The sequence below is a fragment of the Notolabrus celidotus genome, chromosome 9 (genome assembly GCF_009762535.1).
Source record: "Notolabrus celidotus isolate fNotCel1 chromosome 9, fNotCel1.pri, whole genome shotgun sequence".
Classification (NCBI taxonomy): domain Eukaryota; kingdom Metazoa; phylum Chordata; class Actinopteri; order Labriformes; family Labridae; genus Notolabrus; species Notolabrus celidotus.
This window is the reverse complement of record NC_048280.1, coordinates 19,682,007-19,695,070: the sequence shown is the minus strand read 5'-3', so window position 1 is coordinate 19,695,070 and position 13,064 is coordinate 19,682,007. Positions and strand designations below refer to the sequence as shown.

General features: G+C 40.5%; 1 protein-coding gene across 2 annotated transcripts; it reads right to left on the bottom strand.

Moving 5' to 3' along the window:
• Positions 1-5,635: 5,635 nt before the first annotated feature.
• Positions 5,636-12,764, bottom strand: LOC117818427 (kinesin-like protein KIF24). Of its 2 annotated transcripts, XM_034691292.1 has the most exons (15): positions 12,634-12,764; positions 12,156-12,452; positions 12,005-12,063; positions 11,557-11,719; positions 11,276-11,373; positions 10,920-11,138; positions 10,499-10,586; positions 9,808-9,929; positions 9,524-9,629; positions 9,353-9,424; positions 9,134-9,243; positions 7,196-9,024; positions 6,613-7,120; positions 6,300-6,393; positions 5,636-6,194 (listed from the first exon to the last, which is right to left on the bottom strand). In XM_034691292.1, the coding sequence occupies exons 1-15, from the start codon at positions 12,733-12,735 to the stop codon at positions 6,033-6,035; spliced, it is 4,029 nt and encodes a 1,342-aa protein (XP_034547183.1). In that variant the 5' UTR covers positions 12,736-12,764; the 3' UTR covers positions 5,636-6,032. The 2 variants fall into 2 exon arrangements, with proteins under 2 accessions (XP_034547183.1, XP_034547184.1); XM_034691293.1 differs by lacking the exons at positions 12,005-12,063; positions 12,156-12,452; positions 12,634-12,764 and having other exon boundaries at positions 11,276-11,368; positions 11,557-11,644.
• Between the last annotated feature and the right edge of the window lie 300 nt (positions 12,765-13,064).

Below are 13,064 nucleotides of genomic sequence, written 5' to 3'. Positions count from 1 at the left end.
AAAATAATAGCAATGAGAATAACTTATTTTCTACTTTTTTTTTTTCCACTTTCTTTTTATTTCAATTTCAGGTTTACAAAAGGGAAAAAGTAAATAGAATAAAACAAAATTAAATTAAATTAAATTAAAATAAAAAAAATAAAAAAAAGAGGAGGTTGTTCCAGACCATTCAATCGTTCAAAACAAAGTATACCATCTATACAGGTGAAGGGTTACAGATTCTGGTATATGAGTTCCATTTTTCCCAGTATTTCACACAGACATCGGCTCGTAGTCTTAAGAAGAAGGTGAGTTTTTCCATGGAATAAATTTCGTTTACAATTGCAATCCAGTCGTCCTTTGTTGGTGGGTTTGTCTGCATCCACTTACGTGTGATAGCTTTTTTGCTTGCAGCCAAGATGATTTTGTAAAGATATCTGTCCTGAGACTCAAGACCATTTGGCATTTTACAGAGGTACAATGTGACAAAACAGGAAACAACTTCAATTCCAAATATCATCCTCATTTCTTTTGCCAGCTCTTGCCAGTAAGAATGGATTAGAGGGCAAGCCCAAAACACATGGAAATGATCTGCCATAGCTGTACCACACTTCCTCCAACATTCATCAAGTCCCTGAGAGGCCTGTCGTTTAGATGATATTTTAGGGGTAATAAAAAATCGTATTGTACACTTCCAGCAGAATTCTCGCCATGATCTAGAGTTGGTGGTCCTAGCCTGACCCTTCCAAATATCACACCAGTCTTCCTCAGCTATCTCCAGGCCAGACTCCTTCTCCCATCTCTGCTTAATATAGAGAGTAGAGTGGTTTTTGGAACTTTGCAAACTTTTATAGATTCGTGATATGAGATGTTTGTTGTCTTTAGTTTTATATGCATCAATAAATATGCTGACTAGATTAGGGTTATTATCCTCTGCTTGTTTGATTTCTTTGTCAAAATAATCTCTTACCTGGAGATATCTGAAGAAATCATTTCTCTCCAGATTATATGCATGGGAGAGGTGAGAAAATGGTTTCAAGGCATTATCACAAGTTATTGTACAGTAAGCTGTTATGCCATTGTACGTCCACTGATGGAATCGTTTATCAAGACTAGCTGGCTTAAACTCTGGATCATATGCCACCCATTTCAGAATTTTTGCATGTTTCTCAAGACCAAACCTCTTGCAAGTCTTTCTCCAAACACCGAGGGTCACTTTGGTCCATTGATTAGCTTTTTCCAGATATAGATCCTGGAGCTGGGAGTAACCTATTATAGACTGTGCTGGGGTATCAAATTGTAATAATTCCAAATCTTTCCATTTGGCAACATAATCTGGATTGCACCAGCACACTAAAAATCTTATCTGGGCAGCTATAAAGTAGTCCTCAATGCATGGAAGAGAGAGCCCACCCTTATCTTTATTTAACTGAAGGGTCCTGTATCTAATCCGAGGTCTTTTACCATTCCACACAAACCTTGAAATTATCTTATTCCATTCTCTGAAGTCCTTAAGAGGAACTTCAACAGGAAGTGACTGGAACAAGTAAAGAAGTCGTGGAAGGACATTCATTTTTACTATTTCTATTCGGTTCGACAGATCTAGCGGCAGTATTGTCCATCTGTCTAAATCTGTTTTAATTGCCTTAGTGACAGGTTCATAATTACAATCGTATATTTTAGTAATATTTCTTGGGATCCAAACTCCTAAGTATTTAATGGCAGGGAAGTCCCATTTAAAATTAAAGTTGCTTTTTAAGTCTGTACTTGGTCCAAAGTTATAACAAAGTATTTGGGATTTGTGTGTGTTTAATTTATACCCGGAGTACGAGCTAAATATCTTCAGGAGTGACATTAATTTGGGTATGCTTTTCTCAGGATTTTTCAGAGTGAGCAAAATGTCATCCGCAAATAAACTTATCTTGTACTCAACCGCCTTAATTTCAATCCCATTAATCCCTGGATCTTCCCTTATTGCCTGAGCTAAGGGTTCAATAAAGAGTGCAAAGAGGGCGGGGCTAAGTGGACAGCCCTGGCGACACCCTCTTTCCAACTTAATGGATTGGGTTAAGTGACCATTAACTCTTATTCTAGCTGTGGGGTTTGAGTAAAGTGATCTAATACATTGTACTGATTTATCATTAAAGCCAAATCGTTCCAATACTTGATAAAGATAGCTCCATCCAACCGAGTCGAAGGCCTTTTCTGCATCTAAACTGATAAGTGTTGCACTAATGTTTTCTTTAATCACATAGTCTACAACGTGGAGTGTCCTCCTGATATTATCCTGTGTTTGTCTTTCACGGACAAACCCTGTTTGGTCTAGATCTATTAGTTCAGAGATAATATGTTCAACCCTTTTGGCTACAATAGATGCGAACAACTTATAGTCTGTGTTCAATATAGATATTGGCCTATATGAGCCACACTCTACCTTATCCTTGCCCTCCTTAGGTATTACTGTTATTACTGCCTCACTCCATGTTTGTGGCATCTGTCCCTCCTTAAGAGTGTAGTTAAAGCAATTGATTAGCATTGGCATTAATTCAAGTTTAAATAATTTATACCATTCGCTGATGTACCCGTCAGACCCTGGTGTTTTGTTTGTCTTCATTCGGGAGATAGCATTGCTCAGTTCAGTAATGGTTATTTCTGCTGTCAGTGCTTTATTCTGCTGCTCTCCTATTGAGGGAAGATCCAAGGACTTTAAGAAGTTTTCGATTATTGAGGAGTCGGCTTTCTCAGGTTGGGTGTATAAAGATTTGTAGTAGGCTTCAAAGGACTGTTGAATGTCTTCTAATTTATGACAAATCTTATTATTTCTTGGGTTTCTTATTTTATGAACAGTCCTCTCTGCTTGTTGTTTACGAAGTCTCCAAGAAAGTAGTTTCATGGCTTTAGCACCAGTTTCGTAGTACTTTTGCCTTGTGAATCTAACTTTTTTCTCAATCTCTTCGTCATAAATCTCATTTATTTCTTTTTGGATACTTTGTAGTTCAGCCAGTGTTTTGGAGTCTTTGTGAATATAGTGTTGAGTTTCTATGTTCTTCATTTTTAACTGTAATTCCAGTAATCTTCTTTGTTTCTCTTTTTTCCTATGGGAAGTAAAGGCTATAAGTTTACCTCTGAGCACAGCCTTCCAGGCGTCCCATAAGACATTTGGTGATACTGTTCCATTGTCATTAATTTGTAAATACTCCCTCAATTCTTTCTTTATATAATCTTTACATAATTTATCATTTAGGACACTGGTATTAAGTCTCCAGAGCGTTTCCTTTTTTTTATTATCTAAATGCAACGTAAGGTATACTCCTGCATGATCTGAAACGTCTCTTATGCCAATCTTGGATTCACTTATCCTATGTCTATCTACTGTGGAAAGAAAAAAGTAATCCAACCTAGAGTATTCTTTGTGGGGAGGGGAGTAGTATGTAAATTGTTTTTCAGTGGGATGGAGCTCTCTCCATATGTCTAAAAGACCTAGCTCTTTCAGCATTTTCTGTAAGAATTTGGAATTCTGACTTTTTCTCTTGTGTAGGTTTGTAGAATCAAGTTTGGGTTGTAACTGTGTGTTCCAGTCACCTCCACATATTAGAGTTCCTGATGATTCGAGGGCTAGTAAATCGAATATTTTCCTGATGAATGACTTATCCTGTTCAGGTGGCATATAAACATTTAAAAGAGTAACTTCTTTATGGTCTAGTTTGCCTTTGACAAGGATATAGCGTCCTTCCTTATCTTTGATTTGAGAAGTTAGTTGGAACTGTACTTTGTTTGAGAGTAATATGGCCACTCCCCTCCTACGCCCTGACTTATGGGAGGAATAATATGTATTCATGAAGCCCATTTTTTTAAGTTTTTCATGTTCAGAGTTAGAAAGATGGGTCTCTTGCCAAAAAGCCACTTGTATTTTCTCCCTCTTCATTTTAGCGATAACTTTACTTCTTTTTACCGGGTTGTGCAACCCATTCACATTGAGTGTTATTACCCTGTATTCCTGATAATGCATTTATTGTATTTGTTTCTGTCTTTGATGGTCAAAAGCAACCTGGTACAAAGCTTCCCAGAACATGGGTACAGACAACAGCGTGAACAAAAGTGAACACTATGAACATAAAACAACTTGGTTCCCACAACTGGAGGATATATTCCCTCCTTGGAAATATGGGGAAGGCCTGATTCAAAATAAGGGCCCCTTTCTGAAGCCGATGATATTGCTCCTATAATGTTAGCGAATAACATCTGCTTAACTCTGGCAGCTTTTTCAACAGACCCACTCTCTCAGCTTAATTTTACCATCTTAACTTTAAGCTAAAGGTACTCAGTATAAGTATATAAAATAAATTTAAGGAGAGAACACAAAATTATAACATTTCAAGTCATTTCCAGGTCACTAGAATACCTGACGGGGCTAAGGAGAGTTAGACCCGTTTATTCTTTCACGTTGGTGTCAGGGCTCCTGGGTGAAGTGCGGCGGAAAGCGCGCAGCCTCTCGCGTATCTGGTCCGGATGGGATGCCTGCTGCTGATGTCTGTTTCCAACTCTCTCCCATGTCGCACGGGGTGCTGGGGTTGGGCTGGGATCCTCATCCTGGGCGATAGGGAATCCCCTCTTCCGCAGGTCAGTCGCGGCTTCTCTCGCGTCGTTGTAAATCCGAGCTCCGCTGTCCAGGAACACTTTAAGTTTAGCCGGCGGTGGGGTCTGAAAACGCACGCCTTTCTCTTTCAGTACTCTTCTAATTCCGGCATACTCTCTTCTCTTCTTTACTATCTCTGTCGGGTAGTCATGGTCGAAGTAGATTCTTTTACCTTTGTAGTGGACCTCTTTCTTTTTCCATGCAGCTGACAGGACCTGATCTTTGGTTTTATATTCCTGGAAATTTATGATTATTGATCTCGGAGGGGCATCTCGTGCGGGTCGCGGACCCAGGGCTCTGTGGCAGCGCTGTATTTTCAGGTCGAAGTCCTCCGGTATAGCCAGCTCCGACTTCAGAAATTTAACGGCAAAGTCCAGCATGTTATTATTTTCCTCATCTTCCGGCATACCATAGATGCGGACATTATTTCGCCGTGACCGAGCCTCCAGATCCGTCACTTTTGCCTGCAAGGATTCTTGTGCCTGTTTCACTTGTTGGAGCGTGTCCTCCAGGTCAATGTTACGCTCTTCTAATTCGGCCACTCGCTGTTCCGCCTCATCAACTCGTGTAGTTGTGTTTTTTAAATCTCCTCTGATGTCCTTCAGGGCATGGTTGATCTCGTCCCTGAATTCGGTAAATTCCTTCTTAACATCCTCTCTCAGTGTTGAACTAAACGAAGTCAACTCAGCCTGTACTTGAAAACGGATTGCCTTGATCTCAGTGTGGATACCAGCTAGCAAACTATCCTCCGTGCGTTCACGTCCCTCAGAGCTAATCGAGTTAGCATTAACCTCGATGTCACACTCCATGGCAGATTTCTCGTTTTTGTCGGCTCTTGTGGTCGTTTTAGCTTTAGCTTTTCTTTGTCTGTCCCCTTCCATATCGAAATGTTTATTCTATTGGGATAAAACAGTTGAATCTGGGGAAATAATCTGAGTATGTGGGAGAGCGATCTGTTAAGCAGCCATCTTTCTCGCAGCGCCAACCGGAACCCTTATTTTCTACTTTTAAATACCATCAAGTAATTAAGTAAGTACAGTTTATATAGCACCTTTCAAGAGTAGAGACCACAAAGTGCTTCACAATAAAATTGCGAACAAAAACCAGAGATTACAATAAATACAAACAAATTACATAAAGTGAGATTTTATCTTAAATTACCAAATATTGCTCAGTCTTACAATATATTGTATGTACCATCTGATTCAGCAGCAATACTGCACCAAGAGATTAAACAACTCATTGCCTGCATGTAAACATTAACACATGATTATGCATACACATACCATGACTGTGTTCTCGTTGATATCGTTGAAAATATATATTTTGCCTTCATAAATAGCGTTACTTTTTGTAACAGGGATTTCCTTTGTATTGGCTGCACTGAAAAATATTTGAACCTTTTTAGTTGGTTAATTCAAGTAGTTGGATCATGATCATGTACTCCTTGGTTGTGATCATGTGCCTGGTGAGAACCAATGGTCTTGAGATATGGCTGCAGCTGAGCTATCATGCTGTGGACACACTGAGCCTTTCTCTTCATGATCTCCTCCAGGTTGTGAATATACTCTGAAAATGCCTGTTAAGATAGAGATGGTGAGTGAGTACAGTTCAAATGTTGTCATCAATTTTAGAAATATAAAAAAGGGAGAAGAAAGCAAATGTGACTTTTAGTTATTCAGACCATATCAGGTTGCTGGCACAGAAGGGTCCCCTCCTTATGCCACAAGGCTTCCATCTCTTCAAGCTGATTCCAGTGGGCCTGAATGACACACCATCTGAAGAGGGATTGAATCAAAGGGTTTCTTAATTGTAATCCAGGAATGACTGTTTTCCGTATTCTGTATAAATGATGACAGTGTAACCAGACTTTGAAATCCAATAAGCACATTGGGTTTCTTTATCATTTGTAGATTTGACCTCTAAAATGCAATATGTTTTGTATCACTCATTTGGAATAAATGTTTAAGCTAAATTGAAAAAATCTTGGTACTTACTTAGCATGATCTACATCTTCCAGCGTTGGCAGATTTATTATGTTCCTGGTTTTCTGGTTACTGGTGCCCCTTTCAAACTTTGATCTTGTCCAATCATTTGGTCGTAGTGAGATGTTAGATTTGTCTGAAGGGATTAAATGAACCATGTGACCCTGTTTTGGCAACGTTTTCATCTGGCCCGAGACACTTTCTGACGGTGTTATTGAAATGGAAAGAGGATGTTTGTTGTGCATATGCTGTGAACACTCTGGTGGTATTTGTGTCACACCATTTGTCATTACATTGTGTGAGTTGGGCGAACGTTTGCCCCCACAGGGCTGAACAGATGATGAGATAGGCTGAATGACAGATGTTTGTTTGGACAAAGCACATTTAGAGGGTTTGAGTTGGGATGCTGAGGTTTTGTTGGCCAAGACGTTGATGGAAATGCCTGTTAGTGGTTTCTGATTGATCTCTTGGTCCTGGAGAGAATCAGGCATAGCCTCTGGGATAGGAAGCTCCATGATACCTGGACAACAGATGCGTTTTATAAACATTTTTTGGAGCAATTGTTAGTACACATACTCACATATCTTACACTTACCCAGTCCAATCAGTTCTTTTGTGCAACAAATGTACTGTCTTTTCTCAATATTGGTACTTGTTATGGGGTTAGAGATAGGAGGGTAGTGGGTCTTTGCTTGTGGCATCTCCAGAATAGAGAGGCCATCTTCTTCTCCAATTCTCATTGTCATGTCCAAACATGCAACATTCTCTTTTTCCATCTCCTTCCCACTACCTTCTCTAATTTCATTGTCAAGCTGACAGGGAGAGCTGGTTTTCAACCCCCCTTGGAGAAACGAAGTTGTGGCAGCCTGTTGATCCACTTGAAGCAAAGAGATACTCAGAGGGTCCATGATGTAGCTGCAAGAATCTTCCTGAGGTAAAGCAGTACTTGACAATCCTCTTTTTTTGGCATCAGCAGCAAACAAAGGATCCTTCACACTACAGCTGCTTGATGGTTCTCCAGTGGGACTTTGAGATGGTAGATGCAGGCTGTTTGAAGAGCACCTGGTTTGGTTTGATCTAAAGGGAAGTTCACAGAGTTCATTAGGGGTCAGGGAGTTGTTGGTATGTTCACAGCCTGGGGAGAGTGGTCTTTCTGCTGGAGCTCGATGATTGGATGAGTCAACAACAGGGTGGGTAAAAAAGCTGTCATTGCTCGCATGTTCTTCATTGCTCCACACTCCCTCAGCTGGGACATATGAGGACTCTTGGCCTTCCCCACCCACTTCTCTCCTATGGTCTGAATCACAGTTGTAAGACACTTGTGCCACTGTAGCAGCTGGTCTCACACCTGTCATGCTGCCTGCCTGTTGTGCTTCTGTCATTGCCACCCAGGCCCACCCTCTCCCTCTCATTCCTTCATTCCCTGCTGGTCTCCATTCTGCCCTACTTGATTTTACATCTCTTCCACCTGAGTTACCATGACCAACCTCATCAGTATTTTTAGTGTTAACTGAAGTTTCAGTTTGTAGGCAGGCCTCTCCACTGGGGATGAGAGACACATGTCCTCTGTTAACATCTGCCCTAACATTCACTCTGGCCCTATACTTATCTAAAACTTCTCCCAAACCTTGATATGTAAGTTCAGAATATAAGAGATGAGGAGAGTGTTGGGGAGATAACTCTGATAGAGCCACAGAGGATGAAAGAGAGGCTGGGTGAGAGAAAAATGAAGACAGACATGTAGAGGGTGAAATGGATGAAGAAGCAGAAGAGGGCGTAAACTGTTGTAGCTGCTGGTGATACTGTCTCAGATGCATCTCCTTCTCTTTGTCCCTTCTATCATCATTTTGCAAATCTCTTCCCTTTACACTTTCCGCCCCAGTGGATGAGTCTCTACTCCTTTGTATTTTTCTTTTCTCTTCTATCAGTCTTCTTTCTCCCTCTCTTTCCTTTTTCAAAGCCCTATGTTGGTTTTCCCTTTCCCTGTGGAAGAATCCAGATTCCCTGACATTTTGCTCACGAACCGAGTGACTAACAATGTCAGTTCCTACATATCTGTCTCTTCTTCTACCTTCCTTTTCACCTGCTATCTTTCTGTCTACCCCAGTTCTCATGAAACCTCTGATAGGTGTGATTTGTTCCAAACTTATGTCCATTCTGTCTCTTGTACTTGTTTTCTCGTCCTGCCTGCTGTTCTTGGGTGTGGAGCAGAGAATTGGGCCTCCTGTGGCCAACCTCGTAGAACACATTGTTGGGACAAAAGCCTCTCTTTGTCTTCTGAACTTTGGCTTCTTGGGGGGACTTTTCCCTCGGATGCTGTCCCTACTAGTGCTGCTGCTTTTGGAAATGCTACATTTGGGAGACGGGATTGTTTTTCCTCTTCTTCCTCCTTTGAGTCCCCCCTGTCCTCTCAACTCCTTCACCCTGTGTAAATCAAGCACATATAATATCAAACAGCAGCTAATAATTGTTCTTCCAAGCTACTAATGTCCCATCTTACAGTGTTAATGCCCCACATATCCCGGACTCTCACCTGTCAGCGTATCTCAGTGTATTAAGTGTGTGTTCAGTTGCAAAGTGACCAGGTGAAATGTTGGCAATCATGCATGTCATTGAGTCTCCAACAAATGAGTCTTTCAAAACCTAGAAGGAAAAAAAACAGACCAAGACAATCCAAGACACAGGGTCTTTAATTAATCAAACTGAAAAAAATCAAATCAGCTATGACATTTATGCACACTTATCTAAATACCTGTGTGAGTTTGCTTTGTCTGAATGGTGTGTGCAACTGCTCTTGATCAAGGGACCGGATACATTCTTTAAGCTGAGATAAAGCAAAAATAATCCCAAATTATGACAACCTTCACAATACTGTTTGACTTTATGTGCATTTTCTGAGTGTGTGACACTTTGTGTAGCTTACCGCCAACAGACTCTGATTGATCTCAGCTCCCTCCATACGACTCTGTCTGTCTGGTTCTTTGGTATCTGATGCCCTCTCACTTCCTGCCAGGTCCACAAACCAAATTCTGTAGACACACAAACAAACACACATAAGTGTATCATTTTACACATTTTACACCCGCAATCCTTGTATGACTGAATCTTCAACACACACCTTTAGTAATGCTTTTTAGAAGAAACATGAAATCAGTTGAAAGCGTATAAACTATAATAAACTGGAAACAAACATACGTCATCACTCACCTACCAGCAACTTGCTGGTTTGGATCTCTGAGCCGAAGCTGAAGCAGGGCATGGGAACGAGAAGAGTGTGGATTTACTCCACTCACCCCCTGCGTGCGCTCCTCTGTACCCTGTGCTATCACCTTTAGAAGGGCAAAAAAAGGAAGGATGATGATGAAAGAGAGAGAGAAACTGATGTTTCAAAGAATATTCAAAAGACAACAGTAGACCTTTAGACAAACAAAGATAAAACATCCGTCAGTGTACAAGCACAGAACTAGGTGACCTGAAGTACCTGCTAGAACTGTACTTATTGGACTTTTTAGAATTTATACCACTGCATTCTCATGTACCTACTATTGAGTGTTTCTTGTGACAACAAAAAAGAGTTAAGCAAAGTTGAAAAGAAGTTCAATACTGCAGGCATAGTGTTGATCTACTGAACAGCTATGAAGTATTTGGGGTGACAAAAGTGTTTAAATATTATTAAAACTTGTAAAAAATCCAATTTGTCCCTGGTCATGAATCTAGCAAGTTAGATTTTTTCAGAAATGTTTCAGAAAAAGGCAATACAGACAATTTTCTCCCTTTTTCTAATAGAATATGTAACAGAAGTATTTCAGAGTCCTCATACCCATTGGAGTGCTTATCAGAACAGCAGCTCTAAACACCACAGTATAGACTTTAGAAAATTTCTAAGATAAGCACTGACCTCCAGCAGTGAGCTGACTGAGTCCACTCTGACGTCACGCAGCCCAGCAATGTGAACCATCCTCTGTCCATCTTCCCTCGCATATAACCTAAGAAGAGGACATGCTTGTTGAATCTGATGGTGTTCCTAATAAATCAATAATCCCTCAATGTAAAACTCACAAACACAAAAGACAGAAGCTGTGATTTTAGAAAATGCGAACATTTTCTAAAATTTGAGAGACTAAAGTATATTTACTGGGTGCTAGAACCACAAATACACACCATGTGACTCAATGACAAACATTTTCACCAAATTTCCTCCTTGTATCAGATTTTTTAATATTTGTTTCTGGTCACATTTTTTAAAATCTTTTATTTGATGCAAGATTCACGTGGTGCCTTTTTAACCAAACAAAACACACTCAAAGACATAAACAAACCTTTTCCTGTGGTCCAACAAGTCATACAGCTGACCACAATAGATTTCAAAGAAGCTGACATACACCAGCAAAGGTGTGTTCATGCGTGTGCTGGAAAGATGAGTAAAGATGTCTCGGACCGCCAGCGCATACAACCCAGGACTTCTGGGAGATGAACCCAACATGGTGTGTGTCTTTCCTGAGCCTGTCTGGCCATACGCAAAGCAAGTGGCCTTGCCTCTATGGACACACATACATGAAAATAAATAATAAGCACAGTCACAGGAGCACAGGGCCAGAATAGTTACAAACATGTACTAAAACTAATGTATTTGGAAAGAATTTCAAGGTGCACCACAGTAATAATGCAACCCTACCCATTCAGCATGTGCTGCACTAGAGGATATGTCGTTCTTTGATACACCTCCTCATTGGAGCTCTCCTCCCCAAAAACCTGGTCAAAGTAGAACCTGTGCTTTAGGGACAAATGAGCAAGGGAGAAGTCATTAAATATTTAAAACATCAAGACAACAGCTTACATTAACTAACATCAGCAGAGTATGATCAGATATTTTTTCAATAGAAGATACTTCAATATGTATTTTAGTCATAACTACAGTATAACAATGTCACAAAGAAGTGATGTAATTATATCTACCTGTAGTATGTACTGTGTCAGATCCACAGCCTCTTTGCTCTCATGAACAATAACGCTTTCTCTGCTCGGCGTTGTGACAACATCTACCTCTCCTCTCCTGCACTCTTTGTGTGTTTGGGGTCTTTTTCTTACGCATACACTGATCCGCTGTCCACCTGATTGCCTGCAAAACACATAAAGGCATATGCACAGCAATAACAATCAAAATCAGGCTGACACTTTCTGACAACAATGCTCAGATGCAAAATATATGCAAACGCTCTGATATAGAGAGAGACAATCACAAGAGGCATGCAAATTCCTACAAACGTGCAACTCCACAGATAACCTCATCTCAGTGCTACTATTGCAGCCTTTGTACATGACTTTTTTATTATAAATAAATGTAAGTAATGTAATGTTATAGCAACACATTGAATTGAGCAGTTAGGATGAGACAAACACTTACTTTTTATTTGGATGAGATGTGGGACTCCGTGGAAGTCCATAGTTGTATCCAGCTGTTCTCTTTGATTCATAAACAGGGGTTTGCTTACATGTGTGTTCAGATGCCCCATTACAACTTAATTCTGGAAAGATATTTTCCTCCTTTGAGATACCTTTTCTATCTTTGTGCTGAACTGATTTGTTGTTAAACGTCTCTGATGACACTGCTGTAGTGCTGAGTTTTGGTTTGTGGAACAAGATGCACTGTGGGGAGATGATGTGAGAGTTGTAGATGGGAGTATTTCCTGAGATGTCTGGCTTGATGTTTGCTCCCATGTGATGGTCGGATTGATGAAGATGAGTATCCGGCTTGTGGTTGTTCTTTCCTTTACAGCTATAGGCACTGTTGGTATTACAGTCAAGCTGCACAGCTGTGACTGATCCTTTGTCCTGGCCTGACTCACCATAAACTGAATGATAAAAATGCTTCTGATGACAATCAGTGTTTTCACCACTGAAATCCAGCCTTCTGCAAACACATGAAGGCGTGGAAAAACTGTCCTTTCTCACAGTAGCACAGTTTCTATCTTCATCATCATGAGACTCTTTATCAGGATCTTTACAATCATCGTAAGTTAAGCTTCTACCTACTTCAGTACTGTAAACATCATCATCAGTCTCATGCTCAAGGCTCTTCAGGTCAAGAGTTTTGACCATCTGGATCAGCTGGAAGAGTTGTGTCCTGTCCTCCATTGAACGGATTCCCAGAATGGGATAGTCCTCCATGGTGAGCACTGAAAGGTGAGCTACTCGTCGAATGCCCACCGAGATAAACCTGGCGGAAAGCCATAGGAAAGAAACTGTTGGTAGAGTATGAGAGGACAGTGCACACGTGAGCATGGATGTTGTACTTACCTGGCATAGTGATGCTGCAGCCCAACAGCTCTCAGACACTCCAGCAGGCAAAATGTCATTTCCTTTTCTTCCTTGACTCTCTTTTTCTTTGAGTTACCTCCACCTACCCTGGGATTGTCAGACATTTTGTTTAAGTCCCTCCACCATTTGGCCACTTAAAGAAAATT